Here is a 24,610-nt window from a genome sequence, read left to right as displayed (position 1 = left end):
TCAATTCATGCAGTAAATAATTAAATTCAAAGTGCATTTACTCGCTCCCTGTTGCCCAAGTTCATCCATCTGACTTGTTTTCCTAATATGTGGTACCTAAATATCTATCCCAGACACTCTCTATATTCTGTGCAAAGAGAAATGAGTTGTCATTTAAAAGCTTCAGATTCTTTGGAGTGAATTTGGGCTGATGTACCTCCACCTCCCAGCAGTAAAGCTACAGGCAGATCAATGCTTTTGCGTCAGAGACAGAACTCTGCTCTCTAACTCCCACTGTTCCAGAAAGTAGACTACCACAATTTCCACTGCCATAGTAATTCTCTAAATAAAGGACTGTATATTCAGCTGTGATTATTGAAAGGAAGTTTGACAGAAATTTTCCATCAAAAGTATAGATAGACAACAATGTCTATAAAAATGCTGTGAAAATAGAAATTAAATAGATGATCGTTACTGCCACATAAGAGACAGACTCTGTGTGGGAACTTCCATTCATCAGAAGATTTTCTGCCTTAGTGAGAGCAACAAATAATGCTGACTGATCAGAGATTGCCTGGTCCTGTTGAACTTCAGCTCACAGGAAACAGGAGAGGAAATAGGCTCTCTCTTTGCAAACACCCAGGAGGTCACAGAGAGTTAGGAAAAAACTAAAGTGGATTTATCAGAGGCAGATTGTGCCACTCTTCCTTCTATGACAGGACAAAAGGACTTTCTGTATGACAGAAATCAGAGATGCTCTACACCTTAAATGAATACACAACTTTTTTATGCTCTTTCACAATATAAAACCAGAATGTCCTTCTCAGAGGTTTGCTGCCAAACAGAAAGGCTGTATTGTGTGATACTCACTTAGGGCTTGACTGACACCGAGACAGAGAACATGCACAGGACAGACAGCATCTGGAAGAGACTACAAGTACATGGGAGGACAGATTTAGAAGTCTAAATTTACTGAAATGGGCTTGAAATAAGATGATAATACCATATGAACATACTGTATGTGCAATGTATCAGCTGCACAAAGGCAACATGGAAATGGGTAGATGTGGAGATTAGACAGCATCAGAAATACATATGTGCCATGCTGTTGGAAAAACAAGTGACAGACAAACAGTGACTCCAAAACAAACTTCACTTCGGAATCTATAGACAGTTGTTTCACCTGTAGATATTGGTGCTTCTGAAAGAATACTGCACCAAGCCTGGGCACTACAGTTCTCTGAAACCACTACAGCAGGGTGAACAAAAAAGAACCCTGACAATGAAATGTAATGAGAGAAATAACAGGTTGTTGTGTTCAGATTAGGATTTTCATGCTTCAGTTCTCTGCCACTACTCAGGATCCCTCACCATGTTACAACTTCCACATGATTTCCATTCACATTACTCATTCTGCATCACAGATGGGTCAGATGATATTTTCCATATCACAGCATGGGAAATTTTGTTTTATAGAATCCCAGTTCCTTTAACAATCACACAGCACTGCTCTTGTGGGGAAATGACAGTTATAAATGGGACAGCCAGCATCAGAACTAGAACTGAGGTGCAGCTTTTTAGGGTGAGGTGCCCCCTAAAAAAGGGGGCACCACTAATTTCCTTCCTGCCTGCACCCTTTATTCCAATATATAGGCAGAACAAAGGGGAGGCAGTGACCTTCAAGGCATTCTCTCTGTTCCACATAACTTGATTGATAAAGAAAGGACAGAGAGGCACAGCAGTGGTCCAGCAACATTACAACTTCTACTACAAAGTGACAGGGAGAAAAAAAAAATCAGTTAAGAAGGAAAAGGAGAGGCAAGAGAGGCATACTTAGAGAGACAGAGCAGAAAAAAGCCAGTGGCAGACGACAGTCCCTGCTAATTGAAGAAGTCCTGGCACCTGAGTGTCCTGGAGTCTAAATGAGCTCATGGGCAACGCCAGCACCCAAAAGAACTCCAACAGAAGTAAAAGCATGTCTTTTCCTTTTGTGCTAATATGAACCAAACATTCAAAATCCCCCAAAAAATTAAAAGCAACAGATGTCTTGAAGCAGCATGGAAATTCACGGGGGCCTATGCTTGTTGGACTCAAGCCAAAAACTTAGAAGATCCATCAAATACCCATAATACTTTCCTACTGTGTGATACTCCACATATCAATGTTTCAACTCACAAAGTGTTTAGAAACACTGTATCTTCAGAGGAAATGAGCTGGATTGTTGGTTCAGGAATCTCAGTTCCTCAGGCTGAGGAAATGCTATAGAAATGTCTGAAGAAGATAAGTTTGTCTCTGACCGGACAGCATAAATGTTGTGATGACCAGATATGATGTTATGTCAATGCCAGCAGGACATTAAGGCTACTCTGCAGTGGCTCAGGAAGTTTTTTAATTTACTGGAAGCAGGCAGAGTATGCCCTGCCCACACTGCTCCCTGGGGCTGGCAGCAGTCTGCCTCCTCCTGCTCTGCCATCCCCTGCCTTGCATAAGCAAAGGTAACCCAGAGGTCACAGCAATTTCTGTCTGAATACATGTCATACAAGATATCTCCTGGCTCAGGAGCCCTTTTCTGTTTGCTTCAGATATTGCTGCCTGCTAAAAGAAGCAGAATCATTTTAGCCTTGAGAATGGACTGTGCTTACAAAGGCATCCCCATCTCCAAGTCCATAGTTGTCAACAGGCTTGGGCTGCAGGACAAGCACAAGCCATTTCTCCTTCAGTTTGCCATGGAGGCCAAAGAAAAGGGTTTCAATCTTCATCACAAAACAGCATATTTAATATGCAATTGTCAGCAGTAAACTTCTGATCAACTGGACAAAATGAATTAATTTCTGATTTTATAGCTACAGGCTGAATATTTTTGCTCCATGGGGCACAGGAGAAAGGGGGTGACCACAAGGCTTCTCAGTCCTTTTCTCCCTAGTTCTCCACCCCATTAATCAAATCATGCCCAGTCATGTGGCATGTATGGTACGGTAGCTACATAACCAAAGAATCTCCCTCCATTTTGGATCTTTTCTCAGTCTGTGAGAGCCATTCTGCAACTCTCCCTCTCAAAACAGCAAGACATCAATCACAGAGCAGTCTGTGTCTGCAAAAGAGGACAGGGGTTTGGGAGGGAGAGTCTGAAAGACTACAAAACAGGAAAATCAAAGTGCAAAATCTACAGGTGTTGAAAGAAACTCAGTAATAACCTGCTGGCAGTGCACAGATTCACTAGAATGAGATTATGTGCTGTCAGTTTCCATCAGTCCTCTCAACTGATCGCACCATTTGATACATGCAAGCAAGATTCTCAGGCGATGGCAGATGAATACAACTCATTTTTTCCATCATTTGAAAGTCATTAGGATGAGAGTGCTGCATGCACCAGAAGCATCAAATTACGCACCCATCACAGGATCAATCCCCATTATCCCCTGGGTTTTTGCAAATGAACACTGCAAATTAAATACTTCAGTGAAAGCACTTATAATTTGTTTTCTTGGTTAGCAATGATTTAATTATGCCCATTTTTAAAACACAAGATAAACAAAAGTTCTTTTTCACACACCTAACAAATCAGTATTTTACCCCTCTCTGTCACAATTGCAAAGTCATGATGTGACTGTAGAAACTAAAATCCAGTTTTAAAATAATATCTTATTTGGTTGCTATTAAACCTATTAATATTAGCATTACTAAGGATTACTTGAAACGGTAGGAAAGTACAATTCACAAACAACCAGAAACAGCAGGAAAGGGGGTAAATACAGCAACACCAACTTGCAAATATTTTTATCCATCTGTACCATATGCAAATCAAGACATGCCTTAACTTAGGCTCCCTGCCTGTGACAGCACTACACAGATTGCTAGATCAAGGCACTCAGAGGCACAGAATGGGCTGAACATATGATATTTAGACCTCATAAAATATTTTATGATATTTTGATTTTCTGACCAAAGACACAAGTATCATCAAGCATGGAACAAGCAGGCTCTGTACGTCTGTCACCTGTCTGTCATAATCTTTAACATGAAATGTAATACCCTGCTTTAGGTTTGCTGGATTTCTTCACAGAGTAAAACAATCGACACAGGGAGAATTAATCTGGGGAATACATCCCCTCATCCAGTATGTCTCAGAGAGATAGCAAAGCCATTCAAGGTGTTGCTATGTACATGACAATATACAGAACAGCAAGCAGAGGAAGCAGAAAAACACTCCACAGCTTATGTAAATTGAAACTGAAGTCTGTATACAGAAAATGAGAACAAAATGTAATATTTATTGAGTTCTATTCACTTGGAACATAAAGCTGGAATTATAATAACAGGTGTTCTCAGATATATGCTTGAATGCCAGGAAATTACTTCTCTGCAATTTTTGTCTACTACAAAGTATATGCTAGCAATTTAGCCCCAAATTAGCATTTCTATGTCTCAAGGCCAGTTTATTTTCTGCTACCATTCTATGTATTGTATGTACAGCATCTTTCACACAGTATTAAAAAATAATTTTAAAAAACCCAAAAAACACACCAACCAAAAAAAGCACCCACCACTCAACAAACTTTTAATACAACTTGGTAAAAGTAAATCTTTCTAAACTGCAACATCCCCAGATATTACTACAGATAACCACCGCACATTATCCCACAAGTGGAAAAGGACAGAAGGTAGGCTTAATACTGGACTTCTCTATTTCCAAAAGGACCTATTGCCACAAAGGATTAAATTGTTTTCTCTCCGTGAAAAAGTAGACAAACACTACTGAAAATGGAACTATATGTTCTCAGCCCCTTCATACCCCATTCTATGCAAGCCACTGCAGAGCAGTGTCCCCCTCTTTCACAGCTGTACACAATCTCCAAAGTAGCTGGTAAGCTGATAGACTCAAAATATTATTTCTAAATATTATTTCTTTTTGAATCACTATCATACTGCAGAGCAGTAGATGTAATTCCAGTTCCACAAGTTGCTTTAGTCCCTAGTCCCAGCAAATCATTAAAACAAGGGAGGCACTTTATACACTTCATCTTTTAATAAGTTAGAAGCTATGATTCTATACAAAAAGTCACCCTTGTGGCCCCTTCACAAGCCACATACACTGTCCTAATTACTTCAAGTAACTAAATTCAGTTGTGTAATTCTGAGCTAATTCTTTTTTCCCCCGAGTAGGCAGTCAGGATTTTAATGGAAAATGTGCAGATGTGAATATCCAACTGTGTGCATTCTCTTATGTGTATGTTCATGCTTCATAAACCTTCTACCACAATTTAATTTTCACTGGATCATAAATATCTGAAGAAAATTGAACTCAGAGGATTTTCACAGAGTAAACACTTTAAACCTCAGAGCTGGAGTCTACTCCCTGCTGTTATGCAAGCAGTTTCAAGCAGTGAAATGCATTCTGGGGCTATCAAACACAGGACTTGTCACTTAGTGATTGATTTCTCCATCTTCCCAAACAGGTCACAGATATTTGTTTCAGTCAAGGATGGCATATTCTTATCATCTACCAATGACAAAGCCAATTCTTTTTCCTACTGGGCCAGATACAAATCAAAATTCAAGACAAATGCTCCATAGTGAATCAATACTCACCAACCAACCACCTCTCTTGAGAACAATTAAGCAGCATTTTTGCCGTCTGATCTTCCCAGAGGAGCGAGGGACAGCTTTAATTCTGCTTTGCATCCTTTAGAGCAAACTACTGAAATATTCAGGTAAACATGAAGCCAACCTTTTGCTCCCACCTCACCTTTTTCGCAGCCAGCGCTGTCTCCCTCAGATAACTCTAGCAAAGGAAATTTTCACTTTTATGGCCAAATCCCAAACTTCTGTGACAGAATTCACAACTAGCAGATGCAGCTGTTAATAATCCCTTTATAACCTTGCAAAAAATTGACGCCTGTATCCAATTCTGCAATCATTACTTCTGAAGCCACAGAACCCCTTCCTAAGGAGAAAGATCTTTAGAAATATCAGAAAAAGCTGTGTGACTGAGTCATCAGTTTAAGCTTGTTTCATTCCAAAGGTACTTTTGAGAAGTTTGTGTCTGTCCATGTGCTGTCCTAGAGGAAAAATAAATACAGCAATCTCAACAAAAATAACAGAAGAAATAAGTTTTTGTATTGACTGCAAAAGAATAGCCAAATTCATTCCAAGGACAGAATTAGGCTGGAAACTAACACAAGAATGTAGTTCCAGTGGAAAGATGTTTTGACCCTGAGAAGAAGTAAAGGCAAAAATACCACAGAGAGGAACCTTGCTTTGACCAAGAGTCACTGCTACTTTCCCACACAGCTGTAAATCAGGATCCCATAGATGCAATAAAAAGCAAAAAGCTCATATAGCAACAAACAACAGAAAAACCCCAAGCAAAATTTATTCCAAAAGAATATGAAAATGGTATCTCTAAGAGATAAAATGCATATTTGCACTCCAATTTACAATTCTTAAAATCATGCCTTTTTATCTTGTTTTCAAATTACTATTTTTCCCCAGTTTTCTCAAGAGCTACATTTCTGGACTACATGTAGCCAAGTAAAGTCAATCCGAGTACAAAAAGCAGCCTACCACTTTAGTCTCTGAAAAACACAGGTGAAGACATCTCTTCAGGAAGGGTGCAGACATTTCTGTACTTCTCACCTCTCTAGTGTTTACACACCTGGTGTCAGCCTCAGGTAGCTTTCCAGACTTTCATCTGTCATAGTATGTACAAGACACTGAAATAAAGAGCCAGTTCTAAGCTTCTCACTTGCAGTCAGCATTGCCAAGTGCGACTGCACGTGAAGGGCAGCAGAGCAGATGCTTCAGGCACCCTGCTGAAAAGAAATGAATTTTCAGGAGCCAGGGAAGATGACCCAGAGGTGCAAGGAAGTTGAGAAAGAATCATGAAGAAGCCCTTTTGGGGGCTGTGATCAGAGTCCTTTTTGTTCTGAGGTCTATGGGATATCTCACCCCAGTAATCTGTGCCCACTATGAAGCCAAAGCAGTTGTTGAAGATTGTTGTTCTACATGGGTGGCTGCGTCTCGAGGCAGCTGGGGTGGCAGAGCAACCCATATGCCATGCATGTGAGACAACATGTGCTGTTAAGAAAGCAACATGATGATCTCTCCTTTCCCGTGGAGTACTGGGCACTGCTCGTGGTCTGCACACACACAGGTACAAACATGCCCATTCCTACCCTGAGATCTTTCCACACAGAGGTAGAAGTCCCCATGCTTGGTGTCTTGTTCCTGGTACATGCAGAATTACACACGGGACTTCAGCTGAGGGTGTGGAAAAATCTCCTCTATGAGCAGAGGTAAGCAAGTGGGAAAAGCAAGCAATGGATGAGAGGAACAAATGTGACATGACACTAAGATGCTCTGAGATCTCAGACACTGAAGTCTGTGTGAGGGCCTCTCAGGGGCACTGAAATCAGTTCTTCCCAGCAGTCAGGGAACATGCAGCATTAGGATTCCTGATGGTCCAATTTAGTGCAGACAGAACAACAGCTTTAGCACCCAATTAAACAAACTTTTCTCCACCATCCACGTTTATCTATTGCCTCTAACAAGTGCCCCAGCTGCCTGTGGTTAAAAGCTACCCCGCTGTGTGTCCCAGTTTAACTGTGGTACTTGTTGGCAGTGATGGCCTAGAGGACAAGAGTATAAAGGGGCTAAAATGTGGAAACCTCCTTTTAGGAGCCTGTGAGGATCAATAGCAGGTAAGAATGGCAGCTTGGATGTAGGTTTTGGCTCAGGACATTCTCCTAACAACACTGATGAGGGCTACAGCAGCAGTGACCCCTTCCATATGTACCTATCTGTACCTGCATACACACACCTGTGCAGCCTGATGCTTAAATTTGTGGTCTAGCATCTGATACTGATTGCCACAAGAGACTTACAGCATGTCCTTGTAGGGCCATTATTGTACCACAGACAGATAATCAATGGCACCTCTTCTCAGGACTCCTGAGTGCCTACGGGTGCTTGTGCAGCAGCAGATGCAGAATGTACATATCCCCATGATGTGCTAGGGAACAGACAGCCAATGGCCAGCTAGATCCAGCTGCATCAGCAATGTCCTGAGGCACGCTGCCACCTGGTTGTAGTTTAGAGAGATGACAGCGAGCACCCTTCACTCCTTGAGCTTCCTTCACAGCAACGTTACCTGGCACCCAGAAAAGTGTTGTGTTTGTTGTTGCAGAGAGGATGAAGGGTAATGAAGGTGCTATTTATCAGTAGAATCTGGGAGTTCTTCAAGACATGACAATTCAATGTGGATGCACTGAAAAAAAAGTACTTTCCCCTTTTCAGCCCCTATGGTACAAATTTACTTAAAAACACTACATTTGATGGGTTCTGGTTTGTCTAGATCCCTGCTTGTCTAAAAATAGAAACAATGTTCCACAACAAGCAGGGTAACACATCTAGACTGCCTAAGGACTTTATCTAAGTATGGACTGTGTTGCTCTGGGTAAATTCAGTATGAAACACTGTCACTCACTACACATAGACATGAAAAAAACCCAACCTATAGAAGGCAGTGGAATGAGGAATTCAGTCCTTAAGGTGAATGTGGTCTGTTGACACATCTGCCTGTTCAGAATATCCTCTGCAGATGTCTTGGAACTTATACATATATACATGTTTAATGTCTATTAAACTTGTATTTTCAGCTTAAAACAGACAGTTTTTAAGAGCTGTATTTTTACCCACATAACCCTGGATCAAAGTAGCTTAAAAGTATACAGCTTTATCTCCAGTGATACAGAAACATTCCTGTAATTGACACTGCCCTGTATCATGATCAGTCTCTCACAGTGGTCCTCTCCAAGGTACAGTTTGGACCTTTCTTAATACTTAGTACTTGCAGAGTTTATACCAAGACTCTGGGAGCAATTACCAAAATGGAACGATACAGTTCAAAAGTAAGGCATTCAAAAAGGTTTTAGAAAAAAGAAAGGCTGCAGGTGAATTAATTTTTTTACCTTCAGTCATTTAAAATGCTTAGAGAATTTACTTAAGAAGACAATACATTCTATTCAGACCTTTCCTGATATCTTTTATTTTCTGGCTGTCAGCAAGAAGAAAACGTTACCTTATGTTACACAGTCTATTGCTGAGAGACTTGATGCTGCCATTCATGTCATCCTTTTTTTCCTTCACATTAATTAGAATTGAAGACTGAAATTGTGTGACTCTCAACACTCAGGAGATATGTAAATTACAAGGGAAAAACAGCTAAGGGCTTGCCTGCATGTGTTGCACACCAGATAAGGCAACACTCTTTCCTTCCCCTCTGCTATTACAGCATTTCCACTGCAGCATGCTTGGCCACACAATACCACAAAAGCTATTTATGGACTCTCCTATCAGTGTACAGGAGAGTGGTACACAGTGGTTAACAACACACGACTGCAGTAACCAGGAACATTTTGGTATGACATTTTTCTAAAGGAAACCTTATTCCCTTGATTTCTGCAGGAAAGGGAGGAGCTGCTCCAAAGCATCAGGCCTGTGGTTAAAGCACTGATGGAAGACCAGAGCTCTACCTTTGAAGATGAAATATCATTTTGGATGCTCATTTAAAATTAGTTTTAATTGATTCACTTGCATTACAAAGGCAGTAGCTTCTGAAAAGTGCTCACCTCAAGGAAGTGAAACCGCTGACACAATGTGAAGAGCTGAAAACAAAGTGATGCAGCTGACACACTCATCTCAGGGACATGGTGCATCTTGATTTTCTTAGATGGTTTCTGCCTAATGCTGTCATGCAAAGGCTCTTCAGAAACCCAAGCATGATTTTCAAAACATCCAGCTCTGGCCACTGATACTGAAAGACACTGAGAGACTTCACCTGTCACAAAACTCTCTAAAATTTGTTCCTGTATCAACTTTTACTGCTTGGGTGAGATAAGAAGAGGAATAATCACTGTTGTAGCACTTGATGGCCTTTAGTAAGTGAAAAATTGATCGATATTTTCCCCCCCTCCCCCATGAGAATTTACAAAGTGAAAACAAGTATTCCTAGCAAAACAAAAAATTCAAAGTCTTCTCAACAAAATCATATATTATCGTTTAAAACTTTAATGTTAATTAAAATAAAATAAGGTGACTAGAAAAGCAATTATACCTTGGATTTTCAGATCAAAAAATCTGACCAATGTTTCATTCTTATGGATGTGATAGGATCACCAAGTCTGCTTTATCTCTTGGAAGAAAATCATGTCCACTTTATATCTCTAAAGATTTGATTAACTTAACTTTATGTTTTATTCCATGAAGGACAAAAACTAAGGTAAACTGGCAGCAGATAATCAGAGGCAGCACCAACCCTCAGCAACAACTTGAACTGATGTGCACTCCTGGTGTCATGAGGAAGGATGCCAGTCCACTGCAACATCCCCCTTCCCTTCTCTTTCCCCCACCTTATGTTTGCATTTGCCCATTGTTGTGGACTGATAATGTTGCACAAACATAAAACTAGTTCTTGTGCCTGTAAATGGAAATAATATTTCATCTGGTATAAAAACCATGCTAAGGTACATACTTTATTTTCTTCCCATATTTTTGTGTTGAATACTCTACTGTATCTTCAGGGGTTTGAGCTCTTACTTCTAGATCATTTGATATAACAAACCAAATAAACAGTCCCCAGATAAATACATGAATGGAAGCCATCACCTTTGCTATTAAAAAAGGGCTATTTAAGTCATATAGTACAGAGAAATAAAATGCTTCAGCTCCTCTCAGACACCATTTGGGAAAGAATTATTGTGTTAGAGGCACACAAGTATCATAGTTTTATTTGCCACAGTTGTAGCAATTAGGTTTATTGCTATACAAGGTGCTAACAAAGAGTAGCAGAGCCTGTCTGGTTTTCAAATTATTTTGTGCCTTTGATGGCAGTTTTTAAACAGCTGCTTTCAGAGCTTCCTCTTTCTTGTTCACCAAACCACGCTGAGAAATATCGCAACAGGAACAAGCAAGTGCTTTTAAAACCATGGTAAGAACATCACTGTGAACCACATCTTTAAACAAACTGCTGTCCTCTTTAGAAGGAAATTCTGACTGTGAGTTATTCTAATGTGAAAGACAACAAATGGTATTTTGATTTGTATTTCATGGGTCTTTCCCAACACTAATGGGGGCAGCCTCCCAGCCCTCCTCCAAAGACAATGGTTGTGATTTCTCCTCCTGTGGGGGAACAGAGACAGTGAAACCAGCTGAGTGCCTTGTGGGTCACAGAGATAGGTTGGGGTACATGGGAGCTCAGCTCATGGTGCTCTCAGCTACCAGATCCACGTCGTGACCCAAGCCTGGCAATCACTTCTTCTCAGACAGATTGGTCACTGCTGCTGCCCAAAGCAAAATTCTTCAAAGGAAAACTGGAAGGGAAGGGACAAATCTTTGACACCTTTTTGTCCTTTTCTAGCTCTTTACCTTCTGAAGATCATAAACACTTGATAACCAATGGTAAACAAGGAGACATATCAACCCCTTCACTTCAAGCCAGCTGGGAGGTAACCAGCAGCACCCAAACAGGCACTGCACCATAACAACAGGATGACTTCTTACCACTTGCCAATGTTATAACACAACAGGATTGATTCAGCTGGATCCTCCTCTTCTTTCCAGATCATGCAGAAACATGGTGAACTATAGAAAATTAAATTTGCTGCCCACCTGTAACTCAAACAATCAAATCCTCAGATGTTGACCTGGCCCTGCCATCCTGTAGCACAGGAAAAAATATCTGGCAATATACACATTGCCAAGTTGTTTATTACTGAATCAGATTGCATCCATACATATCCTAAGCAATCTGTTACTAGGTGCTGATTTATTTAATAACTTAATGGACTTTGAATAGTTTCCAGAAAAGAATGCTGGACCTCAAGGTTGTGTTGTTATTTTGTTCAAATGAAGCAACAATAGCTGAAAACCTCTCATGAGTCCTCAGCAGAGGTAGGAAAAAAAATAATTCTGCATTGTGGCAGACCTTGAAATCAGATCAAAGAGCAACTGTGAAGCATCCCCTTTTAAACTACAAGAGTAGATGAAAAGAATCCTTTACCCTTATGCTCTTAAAGTGAGACTAGATCTACAGCTTGGAGAGACCGGTTCAGAAACAATCACAATCAACAAATCTTTCACAAGATGTAAACTGTTCAGTATACAACAGATCTTTGAACTGGATGATCTTTGAAGATTTATTCTGTCATACCTTCATTCCTGTAATCATCGTCAAAGTGAAACTGAAATACCCAGTTTTAGCATTAGCTAAATGTAAACAGATCTTCTATTTCTGCAGACTGTTTTGCATTAAAATATGCCAAAATGTCTCGCAGAGTCCATTAAGTGGCATTCTTTTTTGCACGAGAGGAAGGGCAAATGATTCTCAGAAAACTGCAATGGCCCCCCCTGGAAGAGCCCTCAGGATGCTCTGTGGATTGGGGGCTGTGGTGATTGCAGACCACCAGCCCCTCTTTGGGGTACAATGACAAGACCTGAAGAGTGTTTCTTCTGATGAAGCAGACTTGTGGCTGTGAGACTGCATGCCAGATGAAGTTTGTTGTACCTCCCAAAGGCATACTTTGGAGTCTTCCTGGGTCCAAGTGGCATCCTCTTGCTGCCTCAGGCAGCTGATGCTCCCCCAAGCACCTCCCTCTCAGTCCTGGGGGTGGTGGATTGTGAGAGTGGAGAAGCCCACTGGAGATTAATTTGCCACACGCACTTTGGCACAGGGATGCCCCACGCTGAAGGACCAAGCTGGGCAGTTGGGCAGTGCTGGAGGCAGGTGGCAGGCATGGTGGGTGCCCAGGGCTGGTGGTGTCAGCACAGACACCCACACAGATCAGCTTTCTCCCTAACTCACTGAGCAATGCAGGCTCAGCAGGTAGCAGAGCCTGGGTATGGTCTTCACTAACTGAGATCTGAGTATCAGACAAGATCCAGGGCCCAGACTTTCAGTAAAGACTGGAAGAAACACAGAATTGGGCTCAAAACTCAATGCCTCTTGCTGCTGGTTGAGGAGATGTTTCTGAACTCCTTAGTCACACAGACTTGATCTGAGGTCTCAACATGGATCTGAAGAGACCACAGCTACAATTGTCATAAATACATAATACAATCCCACTGCTAAATCTAGAGAATGGCACTGCATTTCCCCATAAAAAACTTCTGGTTTATTCTGTGCTACTGGATAAGATTTTGAAAAATAATAAAATAAATATTTGCTAATCTTTTCCATTTCAAGGGCAAAGCTGTACAGTTACACTCATGCTCTAGCTCTTCTGAAAAGGGGATGGCTACAGTGAATCTGGTTAGTTTCTGGTCTCTTTATAAACACAACACACAGGTTTCTCTGTGCATCCTTATTGTTGTGTCAAATAAATGTGATTTTGTTTTTTTCATAAAGTTCAAAAAATCGTGAATTTACAAATTCATAACAATTTCAAATAAAATCTATATTCACATCTCTGAATATTGTAATCTGTCCTTAAAAACATGTCTAGCAAGTGCCTGTAAGCAACATGGTGAGCCCAAGTGAGCTACACACTTAGCAAGAGCTTGAGGAAGTGAATTTTTCTGAAAGTCAAAATGCAGCACCTGCCTGAACTGACCACAGATGATACAGGCAAAACTGCCTGCTCCATGAGTTTCCCAGTATTCCAACTTCCTTTCAAAGCCTCCAAAGTCTTAGAAAACACTCCTGGCCAGCTGAAGGCACTGGTGTCTTCTGGCAGCCTACATGCAGACCTGCACTCTATTTCCCCCTTTAAGCATGTTAAATCTGACAGGGACCTCCCTGTCTGCCAGCTGCAGGGTTCCCAGAAAAGCTGATGCAGAGAGCCTGTCTCCTGAAGGTCCACAAGGAGCCTGCCTATAAGAACACCATGAGCCCTTGTCCCTTGTAAGGGCCTAATCTGAAACCACACTAGAGATGGCAGAACAAACTACTCTGTTTCACTTCTGTGGGTCTTTGAGTAGCCAAGGTCTTGCTGTAATTATGTATCTACACAGAGTGTGTGCCCTATCCATCTATACAAAGTACAAGATTATATTACCGTATTACATCACAGACTAATTTTGGTATCCCTTAGCATCCCTTAATCTGAAGGGGGGCAATAACTCTCAGAACAGGTAAAGCAGAAGGACTCATGTGTTGTACCTTGCGTGGAGATCTTGCTGATTTATCCATTTCCAATAAATTCATCTAATCATCTAGAAGCAGTGAAGTTAGGATTTGAGAGCAGCTCTAGAGCCCACTGAAGTCATCTGGTACCTCATGGCTTTCTGGAAGCTTTGGATTCAGAGTGCAACAGCTGCTCAGAACCTAAACCTGGGAAAACAGAATGTACAAGAATAAACAGAGCTGATCACAACTGCATATACAGAGCTTGTGGCAGCTTGGTCTACTTGTACTCAGAGAATCTAGGGTAGAGGACATGACAGGCTTGGTTTCTGCAAGGAGATGGGGCTCATGGGGCTCCTTGCAGGGAGCCCAGCTCCAAGTAAGATTTCCCTCATTAACAATTATTTTTCTTTTTCTCTTGCAGCACACGTTGGAAGGATGCAACAGAGCAGAAGGCTAAAAGCTCAACTACCCAAAGCTCTCCATCCTAATGCACTCCTCTAGAGCATAACAGGCCTTTGAAGAAGGACAAAACCAGGCAATGAGTACTCCAGTGGCAGAATTTACTGCAGAGCCCTGAACAACAAACTGCAAGACAATGCATTATATTATGTTTTAGACCCTATGCCACTTCCAGCTCACCCAGATTCACACATTGATCCTGCAGCAGGATCCATACAAGCATGAAGGCTGACATAATACTAATTACCCATGCCCATTAGTGGAACCTCTTTTCCTGCACAGCTTGTAGCATCTACAATAATTTTCCAGGGGATGCACCAAGAGGTGTAACTGAAACAAAATTCCCTCATATGAGAAGCATGAATAACACATCATTTTCTGTGCTGCATGTTTAATCCCTTTGTGCAAATTCTTGTACATTTGTACACCTTTGAGGTAAAAAGTATGAAAAAATCAGCACTATTCTTTTTATGATACAGATAGAATTTTCCAAAATCCAATCCTCTGTTAAAAATGTAAATATAATACAAAGGTTGCAAATGCATTAAAAAGTAAGCAGTATAAAATTAAGCTGAGTTTTTTACTGCTGCTGCAATTAGAAACAGATCAGAGTCTGAGTGTAGCCACGGTATTTTCTGAAAAATCCTTTCCAAAGGATTTTTCCTCCTGAGACACTGAGAGGCCTCAGGAACAACATGTAAACAATGATTATCTGCTGCTGTGGGATGCAACAGGTTCATCTGTGATTGGTCTCGTGTGGTTGTTTCTAATTAATGGCCAATCACAGTCAGCTGACTCGGACTCTCTGTCCAAGACCTAAGCCTTTGTTATTCATTCTTTCCTTTTCTATTCTTAGCCAGCCTTCTGATGAAATCCTTTCTTCTATTCTTTTAGTATAGTTTTAATATAATATATATCATAAAATAATGAATCAAGCCTTCTGAAACATGGAGTCAGATCTTGTTCTGTTCCCTCATCCTCAGACCCCGGTGAACATTGTCACATCTGGGTGTCACAAACTACAATGCTTTGGCAGATGTAAAAAAGCCCTAGCAAGACATTGCATGGTTTTCAGTCTCCTCACCTCACACAAAGCTGAGAGATTTTCTAACATAGAGAAATAAACCAACACCCACATACACATGGAGTGAGATCTTGTACACAAGTGTAAGCAAGCCTTCAAGGCTGGCACTCAGACATGCTGAAGGCAAGTAAAGGTCAGCCCATCTTCATACCTGATCATGAATAGCAAGGAGAGGGCTGGAAAACTACTGTGTTATTCTTTTATACCTGAGACCATACTTAGATGCCAGGGAATGTTAAAACAAACAACTGTGATAAAAGGCTTCTCTTTGTGATGGAAGAAAAAATAGGAAGAAAGAGAAAAGATGGGAGAAAACCACTAGAACACCCTTTGGAATGTTGTGCCTTGCCAGCAACATTAGTCTTCCTACAACTATAAGCCTTCCTGAATATAGGAGGTTGTAGAGCCACAGGAAATCTCTCCTCAGTAGCAAACCAAAACCCACTTTCTCTACTTGTATTATCCTGAACACTCTACATGTTTTCTTTCATATAGGAAAAAACCTGGAATTAAAGAATCTGGCATAATCTTTGAAAATCTTGTTTCTTGGTCTCTCAATTTCAGCAACATAATGCTAAAGATAGAAAATACTTTATAAAATAACCTTCTGTCTCCATAAAACATGTTTATAAAAAACAAAAGACACACCAGTAACTGCTGTCTCAAATCTACATAAAACAAATTTACACTCTTAAAATTATAAGTCAAATGAGATTTCAAAACAAAGCTATAATAATTACTCCATTATTATCACACTTCTAATGAGAATATACTAATTTTTGGAAGTCAACTTTTTTTCCTAAAAGTTAAACCCCTTTTTTTCAAAGAATTGGAGAAGTAAAACCATTCAATTCATCTAATAATGCAGTGTGGGACCGCATAAATGCAAATCTGCTGCTGAGCATAATCAGCACTATACACCTGAGAGTCACAGAGTCCTGTTTAGCTGAGTAAGGTTTCCTGGATGAGCAGGGAGCTCTGGCATCCAGCCCATGTAATCAGCATACCAGCTTGTCATGGCAGGCTGTACACAGACATGGACATGTTTAGATATTTCAGAAGTTTTTTACAACTTACCATATGTGTCTGAAGTCACCTCAATCTGTACTGAAATTACCAGAAACTGCTATAAATGCTGTAGTTACTTTTTTTCCCAAATATATATAATTTTGCTATCTAGTAGTTTGTGTCACACCAATAAACTCATCATGCATTGGAGTGTGAATACACTGCTGAAAGTGTTGATGCTGTTGAAAGATTATATCAAGGGCACGGGGAAACATGATTAAGTTCCACGTCACTGAGTTCTCTCACTTTTGTATAACACATACAGTCACTGTTACATGAAAAAAAAAAAAAAACTTTATTACAATGAAAGGGAAATATCAACTAAAGAGAAATAATGTCAAGCAGAAGCGTAAATCACAGGCAGGTCTGACAAACCAATACCATGTATTAAAGTTGCTATGGATGCCCTGAGGCAGAGCAGCACAGTTTTCTCAAGTGTTATGAAAACAGACAATTGAAGGTACACTGTACATTTGTTCCAAAACTGTGCTCACCTGCAGCTGGCGTTCAGCATGCTGCTGGCACTGCTGTGCCCGTCTGTTCCCAAGGGGAACCTGGCCCAAGTTTGTGAGCTCAGCCATTCAGGAGGAAACACTGCAGAACTCCTTGAACCATGGAGGGAGGGCAGTGATGGAAAAGGTTTCACATGATCTTCCAAGGCAGCTGCATTTTTGGACTCTTTTCTTCTACCACTGTATTTTCAGTTTTCAGGTTTGTAGTCTTACATTGGCTGTAATTTCCATACTTTTGACTAGATTTAGTTAGCCTAGCTCCCTATGAAAATCAGATTTCCAGGATCAGTCTGTGTATATGTATGTAATAAACTTCTAATGATCTCAGGCCAATCAGACAGATACTGGAGATATCAAATATGATGGGCTCAAATATGATGTGTATTTTGTAAAAACAGAGTGAGGGATACCAAGGTTTAGATTTTGTTGGCCAATTAACTTCAATGAGACAGGCTGCACGTAGCTGTGGAAACATTTGACAGAATAAAGGCTGTAAGAAAAAGTATGGGAACTGTATAGGATACATGGTAAAACCAGAAATAGTAGTTTAATTTAGTTTTTAAAAGCCTGTGAATGAAAAGGCTCAAGACCATAGGAAACTGAGTTTCCACAGCATTTTCTGTAGCCACAGGCCTTGATATACACACCTTTGTGAACAATATCAATTTATAGCAACAGCTATATTTAAGCTAATATTAATGATGTTATTTTCATTACTAAGCTTTATTGTCTTCTACAATAAATGGGATTGCTGCTAGAATCTGAGGGAATTGAACAGCCATGCTGGGCTGGCCATCTCTGCACAATGCTCAATAAAGATGCTGCATAGTGTCTGTTTGCCTAAAAGAAAGAAGAACAGTCTGCATATGTATAAACTAGTTCAACAGAGAGAGTCAAAGCTTAATTAATGGCTCCTGGTTGATTTTAACCCCATTGCAAGCAGTGGTGGGCTAACACTGGGCATGGTGGTGGTGATGGTTGTGTGAACTGCACTGAGCAGCAGAGCAGTAACAGCTGAACATCAGTCCCAGCTGCTTCCAACACACCCATCTCTGGGTCACTTCTCATTCCAGCTCAAATAGTAATTTCCACAAGAAATAGACTTCTCTGCTTTCAGCAGGGCAGCAAAGAAACCCATATTTCTTAATACCACTTCTGGGAATTCTACATTGCAGTTGTAGGAAGAAACTGCTAGTTTTATACCTAAAATTTAATTAAAGTATCTTTAGGATTTTTTCTCCTGTAATTTAGTGGGATTTCTCTCACAGGCTAACGAGAATTATTTGCAAACTGTTATGGCTACTGCAGACAAAAGAGGTCACCAAGCTGCAGCAGTAGCTGTAATTAACACAGGAGCATACGTCAATGAGTAATTGACTTCAGAAGGAACTCAGAGCAGCCACAGAACCAAGTAGCTCTGCCAAGCTTTAGGCATCCAAACAGCAGCTACTCCTGCCACAAGCTGGAACAGGAGCAGGAAGAGACCGAGAGGACCTGTTTTTCCTGCAAGGATTTTTCTAAGATCATCTTCCTGGGATGCACAGTCACATCAGATCCATGAAACCTACCTAGGGATCCTCAGTTTATGTGAGCAACAGTGATGGCAGAATTTCAAAGCTCTTGACCAGCCAGCAATTATTTACCATGGCTTGAATGGCAGGACAGCAGGACTAGGTATGATGAATATGGGCTACAGCTACCAAAATGTTAGATTGTGCCATTGGGTCAGAATGCAACATTTCAGCAAAAAGAGGAGCCTTAGGCAGTCATACAAGGAATCTAGGAGGAATGGGCTTGAAGGATGATTTTTTTTTTGCCTGTGAGAGCAATGTGCTGAGTAGTTGTACAGAAGGAACAGCTTTTCTTTGAGAAGCAAGCTAATAATCACATTTTGTTCTCTGTAATTAGTCCTGATAGTGAAAGGTATAATCCATCACCCCCCCATCAGAAACACGGACAGTGACCATTTAAGAAAGTTAGAAAGCCCAGCCAGATGCATGCAGTGTTTTGCAAGGGTGGGAGACCAAACATCCCTATTCTAAAATGAACCATAAGGTGGCACTGCTTTAAAACATTACCTGAGAAAATTTTCCCTGACATTTCCTATGCTCTACAAAACTCCATAGAGCTCCCACTTTTAATTTAAGTGAATCAAGTCATTCTACAGAAACTGCAGTGATACAGTGAGAGCGTACCTCATTGGCATTTGTACTTTCACATGTATTATTTTCTCAGAAATTGCTACGTCTTGTTCTGAAAACCAAAATGTCTCAGATACTTTGTTCAAGCACTGCAACATCCATTTGAAAATTTATGTTTTTGTGTGTAACAGCCAGACCTGTTTTCTCTTTATAAAACCTTTGACACGTAAGACCATAAAGATTCTGCTCTTTCTCTGAGCATGGCAAGAACAAAGAAAGTCACTTATGACAAGTTATTTTCTAGTTCACATCTAATGTACAGGACAAGCTGTCAGATAAATGCAGTCTTTGCAAGTGGAGTTGCAGGAAGTTCCTAGTGGATATGGTAAAATGAACTACAGAGACACCCTGTGTCTATTGATTTGCTGCTATATTAGACCTGGCCACCATTTTAAATGAATGGTGAAAGGGACATAAAGCCACCTACAGAAAGGAGACTATGTCAGTCTGAGAGAATAGTAGGAGTGTGATTCTTAACAAACTTCCTGAATGCAAAAATAAGGACCCTCCTGAATCTCCAAATCCCATGGGCACAGAGAACCAGCTGCTGGTTTTGTGCCAGGGTACAGTACCAGCTTTACATAGCACAAGAAAAAGAAATGGGTCAGAAAGTAAATGCTCACCAACTGCAGAACCTTCTGTTGGGTTGTCCTGTAAGAGCCTAACTGATCTGAAAATAACAAGGCCATGAGTTCAGGTCCCCCTTGATCTTCTGTATCCAGCCAGTCTTCTGCCCTGCAAAGAACTCCTCAGCTTTCAGGCAGTCCTTTGCTGTGAACAATGCAAGGTCTTTAAACCACTGTTATTTTTGCAGTCTCTACCACAAAGTATGGCTCACCCACCTCCAGCTACCACATGCTATGCAGAAGAACACATTAGGAAGAGACAGCAGAACTACCTGAGCTTAGCTTTAGATATTTTCTTTCTTCCAGGTACTTTTGATTTAGCTTTGCATCCCAGTAGTGACCTTGCACTGGCACCCTTTCAACCATTGGACCAAAGTGTTCAAAAAGCCAGTGAGGTGATGGACAGGCCACAGACCCCGTTCCAAGTTAACCACGTGGCAGAATGATAAAGCAGCACCTGCCTACAGCTGACTTCAGGATGGGCAACGGCCAGGAACTGACCCAGGCTGTGTGCTGACAGACAAACATCTATTCATTGATGCATCTCTTTGGAGTCATACATTCCCTCTGCCCATGCAGCAGAAGACACACTCAATACACAGTCTGGCAGAATGCAAAGCAGTTAAACAGCTGGAGAGACACCACAACTGTCCACACATATCCACATGAGGATGTTCTCACTTACTATTACCTTACCTGCATTTCAAATGGGAGAATAGACTATTTCATGTCAAGAATGTAAACACAGATCCCATCAGAGTGCAGTGACTCAGATGATTTTGAGCTGATCCCTACCATTCTGGCAAGGTAATGGGAAGTTTATTTCAACTGCAGTTGGCTGAAAAACCTTCCATGGATTTAAAAACCAAAAGACAACAACAGTGGGAGACAGGAGGATGGATGAACTTGTGAATATCAACATTCAGAGTTAATAAAATTCTACCAGTAAAGTTCATATGATGAGTTTTAGTGTAGTTTTTTTTTTCTTTTCCTATTTTGATCATCCAAGATAGTCTTTATTTCAAATATCACTATAGGAGTAGTAATTAATTCAAATTAAGTAGGATTTTCTCTAAATGAGCAGGAAAAACATTTCAAAACATTCTGAGCTTTGAACCTTAACAAAAAAGAGATTTATCTTTAAAACTTTAAAATACAACTTTTAGAGAAAGCAAGATTATTTTATTTTAAGTCTGCAAGTACACTATGGAATGGCACACTGGCTCTCTTTAAGAAGTAGGCTACCAAATTCTCCTCTTCTGTCCCCAGTCACAGCTAACTGAATACCAGCAATGGCAGGGAGAAGCTCCTGGACCTACTTGATCTTTTTGAGTTGGATACTAACAACAGTTACCAAACTGGAGCCCAAACATTAAATACTATTAAATCCTTTGAATGCAATACAGAAGCACTTTGATTATACCAGCTTTGTGTCATCCCAGATGAGGTCATGACTCTTAATGCTCCTGTTGAATATTGAATATTCCTGCCATATTCAGAAAGCTTGATTATCAAAATTATCCTTCATTCTTTGTGTCTCATGGATAAGTGAAGTTTATACATTTCATACAAAACAGGTTTTATACCTCATTAGACAGATCTGTCTGTATTTCCACAATGTAATTCCCAAACAGAATCTGTGCAGGTTACATGCTCATGGCTGGATAGCATGATTATGGTAACTATACAGTAAACTGGGCTTTAGGTCAGAAACTTCTAGAAACCCACAAATCCAGTGGTAGGGATCCAGATTTGGAAGCAGATTCATTTTCTGTGCTCCAAACAGGCATGCAAAATGGCACCATTTATTCAAGCTGTTTAGCTGAACAACATTTTACTCATATCTAACTTACACTGAGCACTAATCATCACCTGTTTTTAGCAAGAGGAAAAGTCCACAAGGCAAATCATACACAGCCCAATTGGTTTAAACTAGTACTGCAAAACTGTGACATGCAGATGCTAATTCTTAGTCTGTTGTAGCAATGCAGAGTAAGTACTTAAACAGGGTAAGTTCAGCATATGAGTTCACATACCTCCTTTTCTAGACACTGGTGAGGAGTACACAGAAGTTCTCAATATGAATTCAATCCCATGTGTTTACCCCAAACACAGAAGTACACAACAGTACTTGTGAGGCAACAGACTCACTGTAAGACACACAGCCAGAGTCTGAGGGATAACCAAACATTTTACTCATTGATCAGCCCACCTTCTTGGGAAGCACCCACAGAGAGCACACAAAGGTTCACAACTGCCAAAGCATCCCAGGAGTCCTGTTCCTGAGCAGCAGCATGTACCACTGGCTTACAGAAAATTCTCAAATATAGCATTAGTGAAAACTGGGGCATCACCGGCCCCTTTGTTTTCAGGAAGACAGTGGATACCTTCATTTTGAGTAATTTTTGTCCCTCTTTCACCTCATTATCTGAAGAGCTTCCTAGCAGCATAAGATAGCTAAGAGAGACCTGTACCCAAAGTCCTGTTCACAAGGCAATGCCATGCAGAGGGGATGGCTCTGAGGGGCCTTTCAGGAAAGAAGTGGCCAAGTGGGGTGCAGTGAAAGAGAGGGGAAGAAAACATCTCTGATCGCTGCCTCACCCACTGACTGCAGAGAACACAGAGCAGCACTGAAAGCCAGAGAAGGGGACCAGAGAGAAGCCATGAAGGAATTGGAAAGAGCTACACAAACTTCACACAGCAGGAGATGGGGACTAGAGCTAAAGAAGCCAGTCACAGAGCCTGGAGGTAATTCTGAAAGGATGCACCACTGGTGGATGCACCCCAAGAGGACAGTATGTCCATTCAGTATGACTGAAGGTGGGAGGCAGTGTTTGTGGGAGAATCTCCTTTGGAAGGAGAGCAGAAAGGGAAATGCCTGCAGAAACAGTTATTGTGAAGCTATCTAAGGTACAGAAAAAATGCCCTTTGTAGCTTCTGAAACAATGCTACTGTGAGCAAATTAACCTGATCAGCCTTTGAACAAACTGAGGTGTCAGACTGTACAGTTCAGAGAAATTGAGTAGAAATGTGCATCAGAATCAGCAGGGATCCAGCAAGTGAGTTTTATGCCATTTAAAATGCCTCAGAAGGGTTGTTTAATGGATATTTCAATACCCAGATACTTAATTTGATCAGAAATGTAATTATCTGTGTCCTAGTTCTTCAGTATACCTAAGTATTTGTCTTACAAGATATTACTTCACATGAATCTCTAGATTAATGCTGTATAAATACCTACATAAAAGTCTTGAATTATGTTCACTGAAAGCTGATCAGAAAACATTAGTACTGCCAGTAAAACACATACCTTATGGTGTTTGCATTAGTAATCCTGACTAGGTTTTCATTTTTACCTTAGCTTTTTACTCATGAAAGAAGATCCTCCCCTCCAAAAAGAAAGTTATTTTATACAGCCAGAATTAGTTTACAGATTTCATTGAAAAACCTCATTCATCATCCTGATTTCTACCCTTTAGTGGTCAATGTATTTCCACACATGCACTGCTCTAAACCATAATCCACCTGTGGGAAGGCAGTTTCCCCAGGGGTGCCTGGTTGAAGCAGAGTTTAGCTCTTGGCAGGATTAAGCCCTGTGAAGCAGAAGTAGTTTGCAACACAGGGGAGGTCAGAGTACAGTAATTCTCTACGTGAGGCTGCAGATTATATCTCATGTGGCAGGTTGCCAGAGAGCTGCTAGGAGCAGAGAACAAATACAGATGGGAGGAGGTGGATGCACCAAGGGTACAATTACACTGAAATGTCATTGGCTGCACAGTGTGACAATAACAAGCAGTAGGAGAGGACAAAGACTAGGGCCTACAATGACCACAAAAGGATGCTCCAGCAGAACTAGCAGAAGAGTCCCTGAAGGTCCCAGCAATGCTTTGTGCAATGGCTGAATTTTCACACCATAGCTCTGTCAGGCATCCTCAGCCCCAACCACCCTCCTTCAGCTACTCTCTCCTCCCAGCTACTGCCCAGAGACCCAAGGCCCACTCCTCATGTGTGCTGAAGGCGCTGTCTCTTTCCCTCTCCTCCATCTTTCTTTTCAAACTGAGTTATGGGGAAGGAGAACTCACATGAGAGAAGTCTGAAATTGCTTAACAAGCTATAAAAAACCCCCTTAGTAAGCTCAGTGATAGATACAAAAATTTCACAGCTTTTCCCTGCAGTCATTCAGTTATTTCAAAGCTGCACTCATTTCCCAAGCACTAGTTAAGGAACATCTCTTTGTTCAGGAGAGCACTGATGCACGTGCCTACACAAGTGAATACTTTTACAACACAGCAACTTAGAAAGCCAATTTCCAGTTGTCTAGGATAAGACAGTCATTTAAAACTATAGGTTTTCCCCTTGGTTTCACTGGCAATCTTTGTACAAGAAAATTTTCTCTCTTGCTCTCCCATGTACAACAGTGATAACACATATTTACATCACTTTGTGGTGGTGTCATGAGGCTTCATTAATGCTTATAAGCACTCTGAAGATGGCAAGTCCTACAAGCTTTAAGTTCTATCAAGGCAAGGGCTTTTCAATGCACGCTCAGCCATGTGGTG

At 40.8% G+C, this 24,610-nt stretch overlaps 1 protein-coding gene across 2 annotated transcripts in view; it reads right to left on the bottom strand.

Moving 5' to 3' along the window:
* Positions 1–24,610, bottom strand: part of TMCC3 (transmembrane and coiled-coil domain family 3) — a 133,365-nt gene that overhangs the window by 97,595 nt on the left and 11,160 nt on the right. The window contains exon 2 of one of the 2 annotated variants that reach the window (XM_074539622.1): positions 14,135–14,305. The exons of the other annotated variant lie outside the window; for it this stretch is intronic. Within the exon in view, the coding sequence (XP_074395723.1) occupies positions 14,135–14,179 (45 nt within the window). The 5' untranslated portion in view covers positions 14,180–14,305. The remainder of the gene's footprint in view (positions 1–14,134; positions 14,306–24,610) is intronic. 2 annotated transcript variants of the gene reach the window in all.

The sequence above is a fragment of the Zonotrichia albicollis genome, chromosome 4, assembly GCF_047830755.1.
Source record: "Zonotrichia albicollis isolate bZonAlb1 chromosome 4, bZonAlb1.hap1, whole genome shotgun sequence".
Lineage (NCBI taxonomy): Eukaryota > Metazoa > Chordata > Aves > Passeriformes > Passerellidae > Zonotrichia > Zonotrichia albicollis.
Note: the sequence above shows the minus strand (reverse complement) of the source record. Positions and strands in the feature narration are given on the sequence as shown.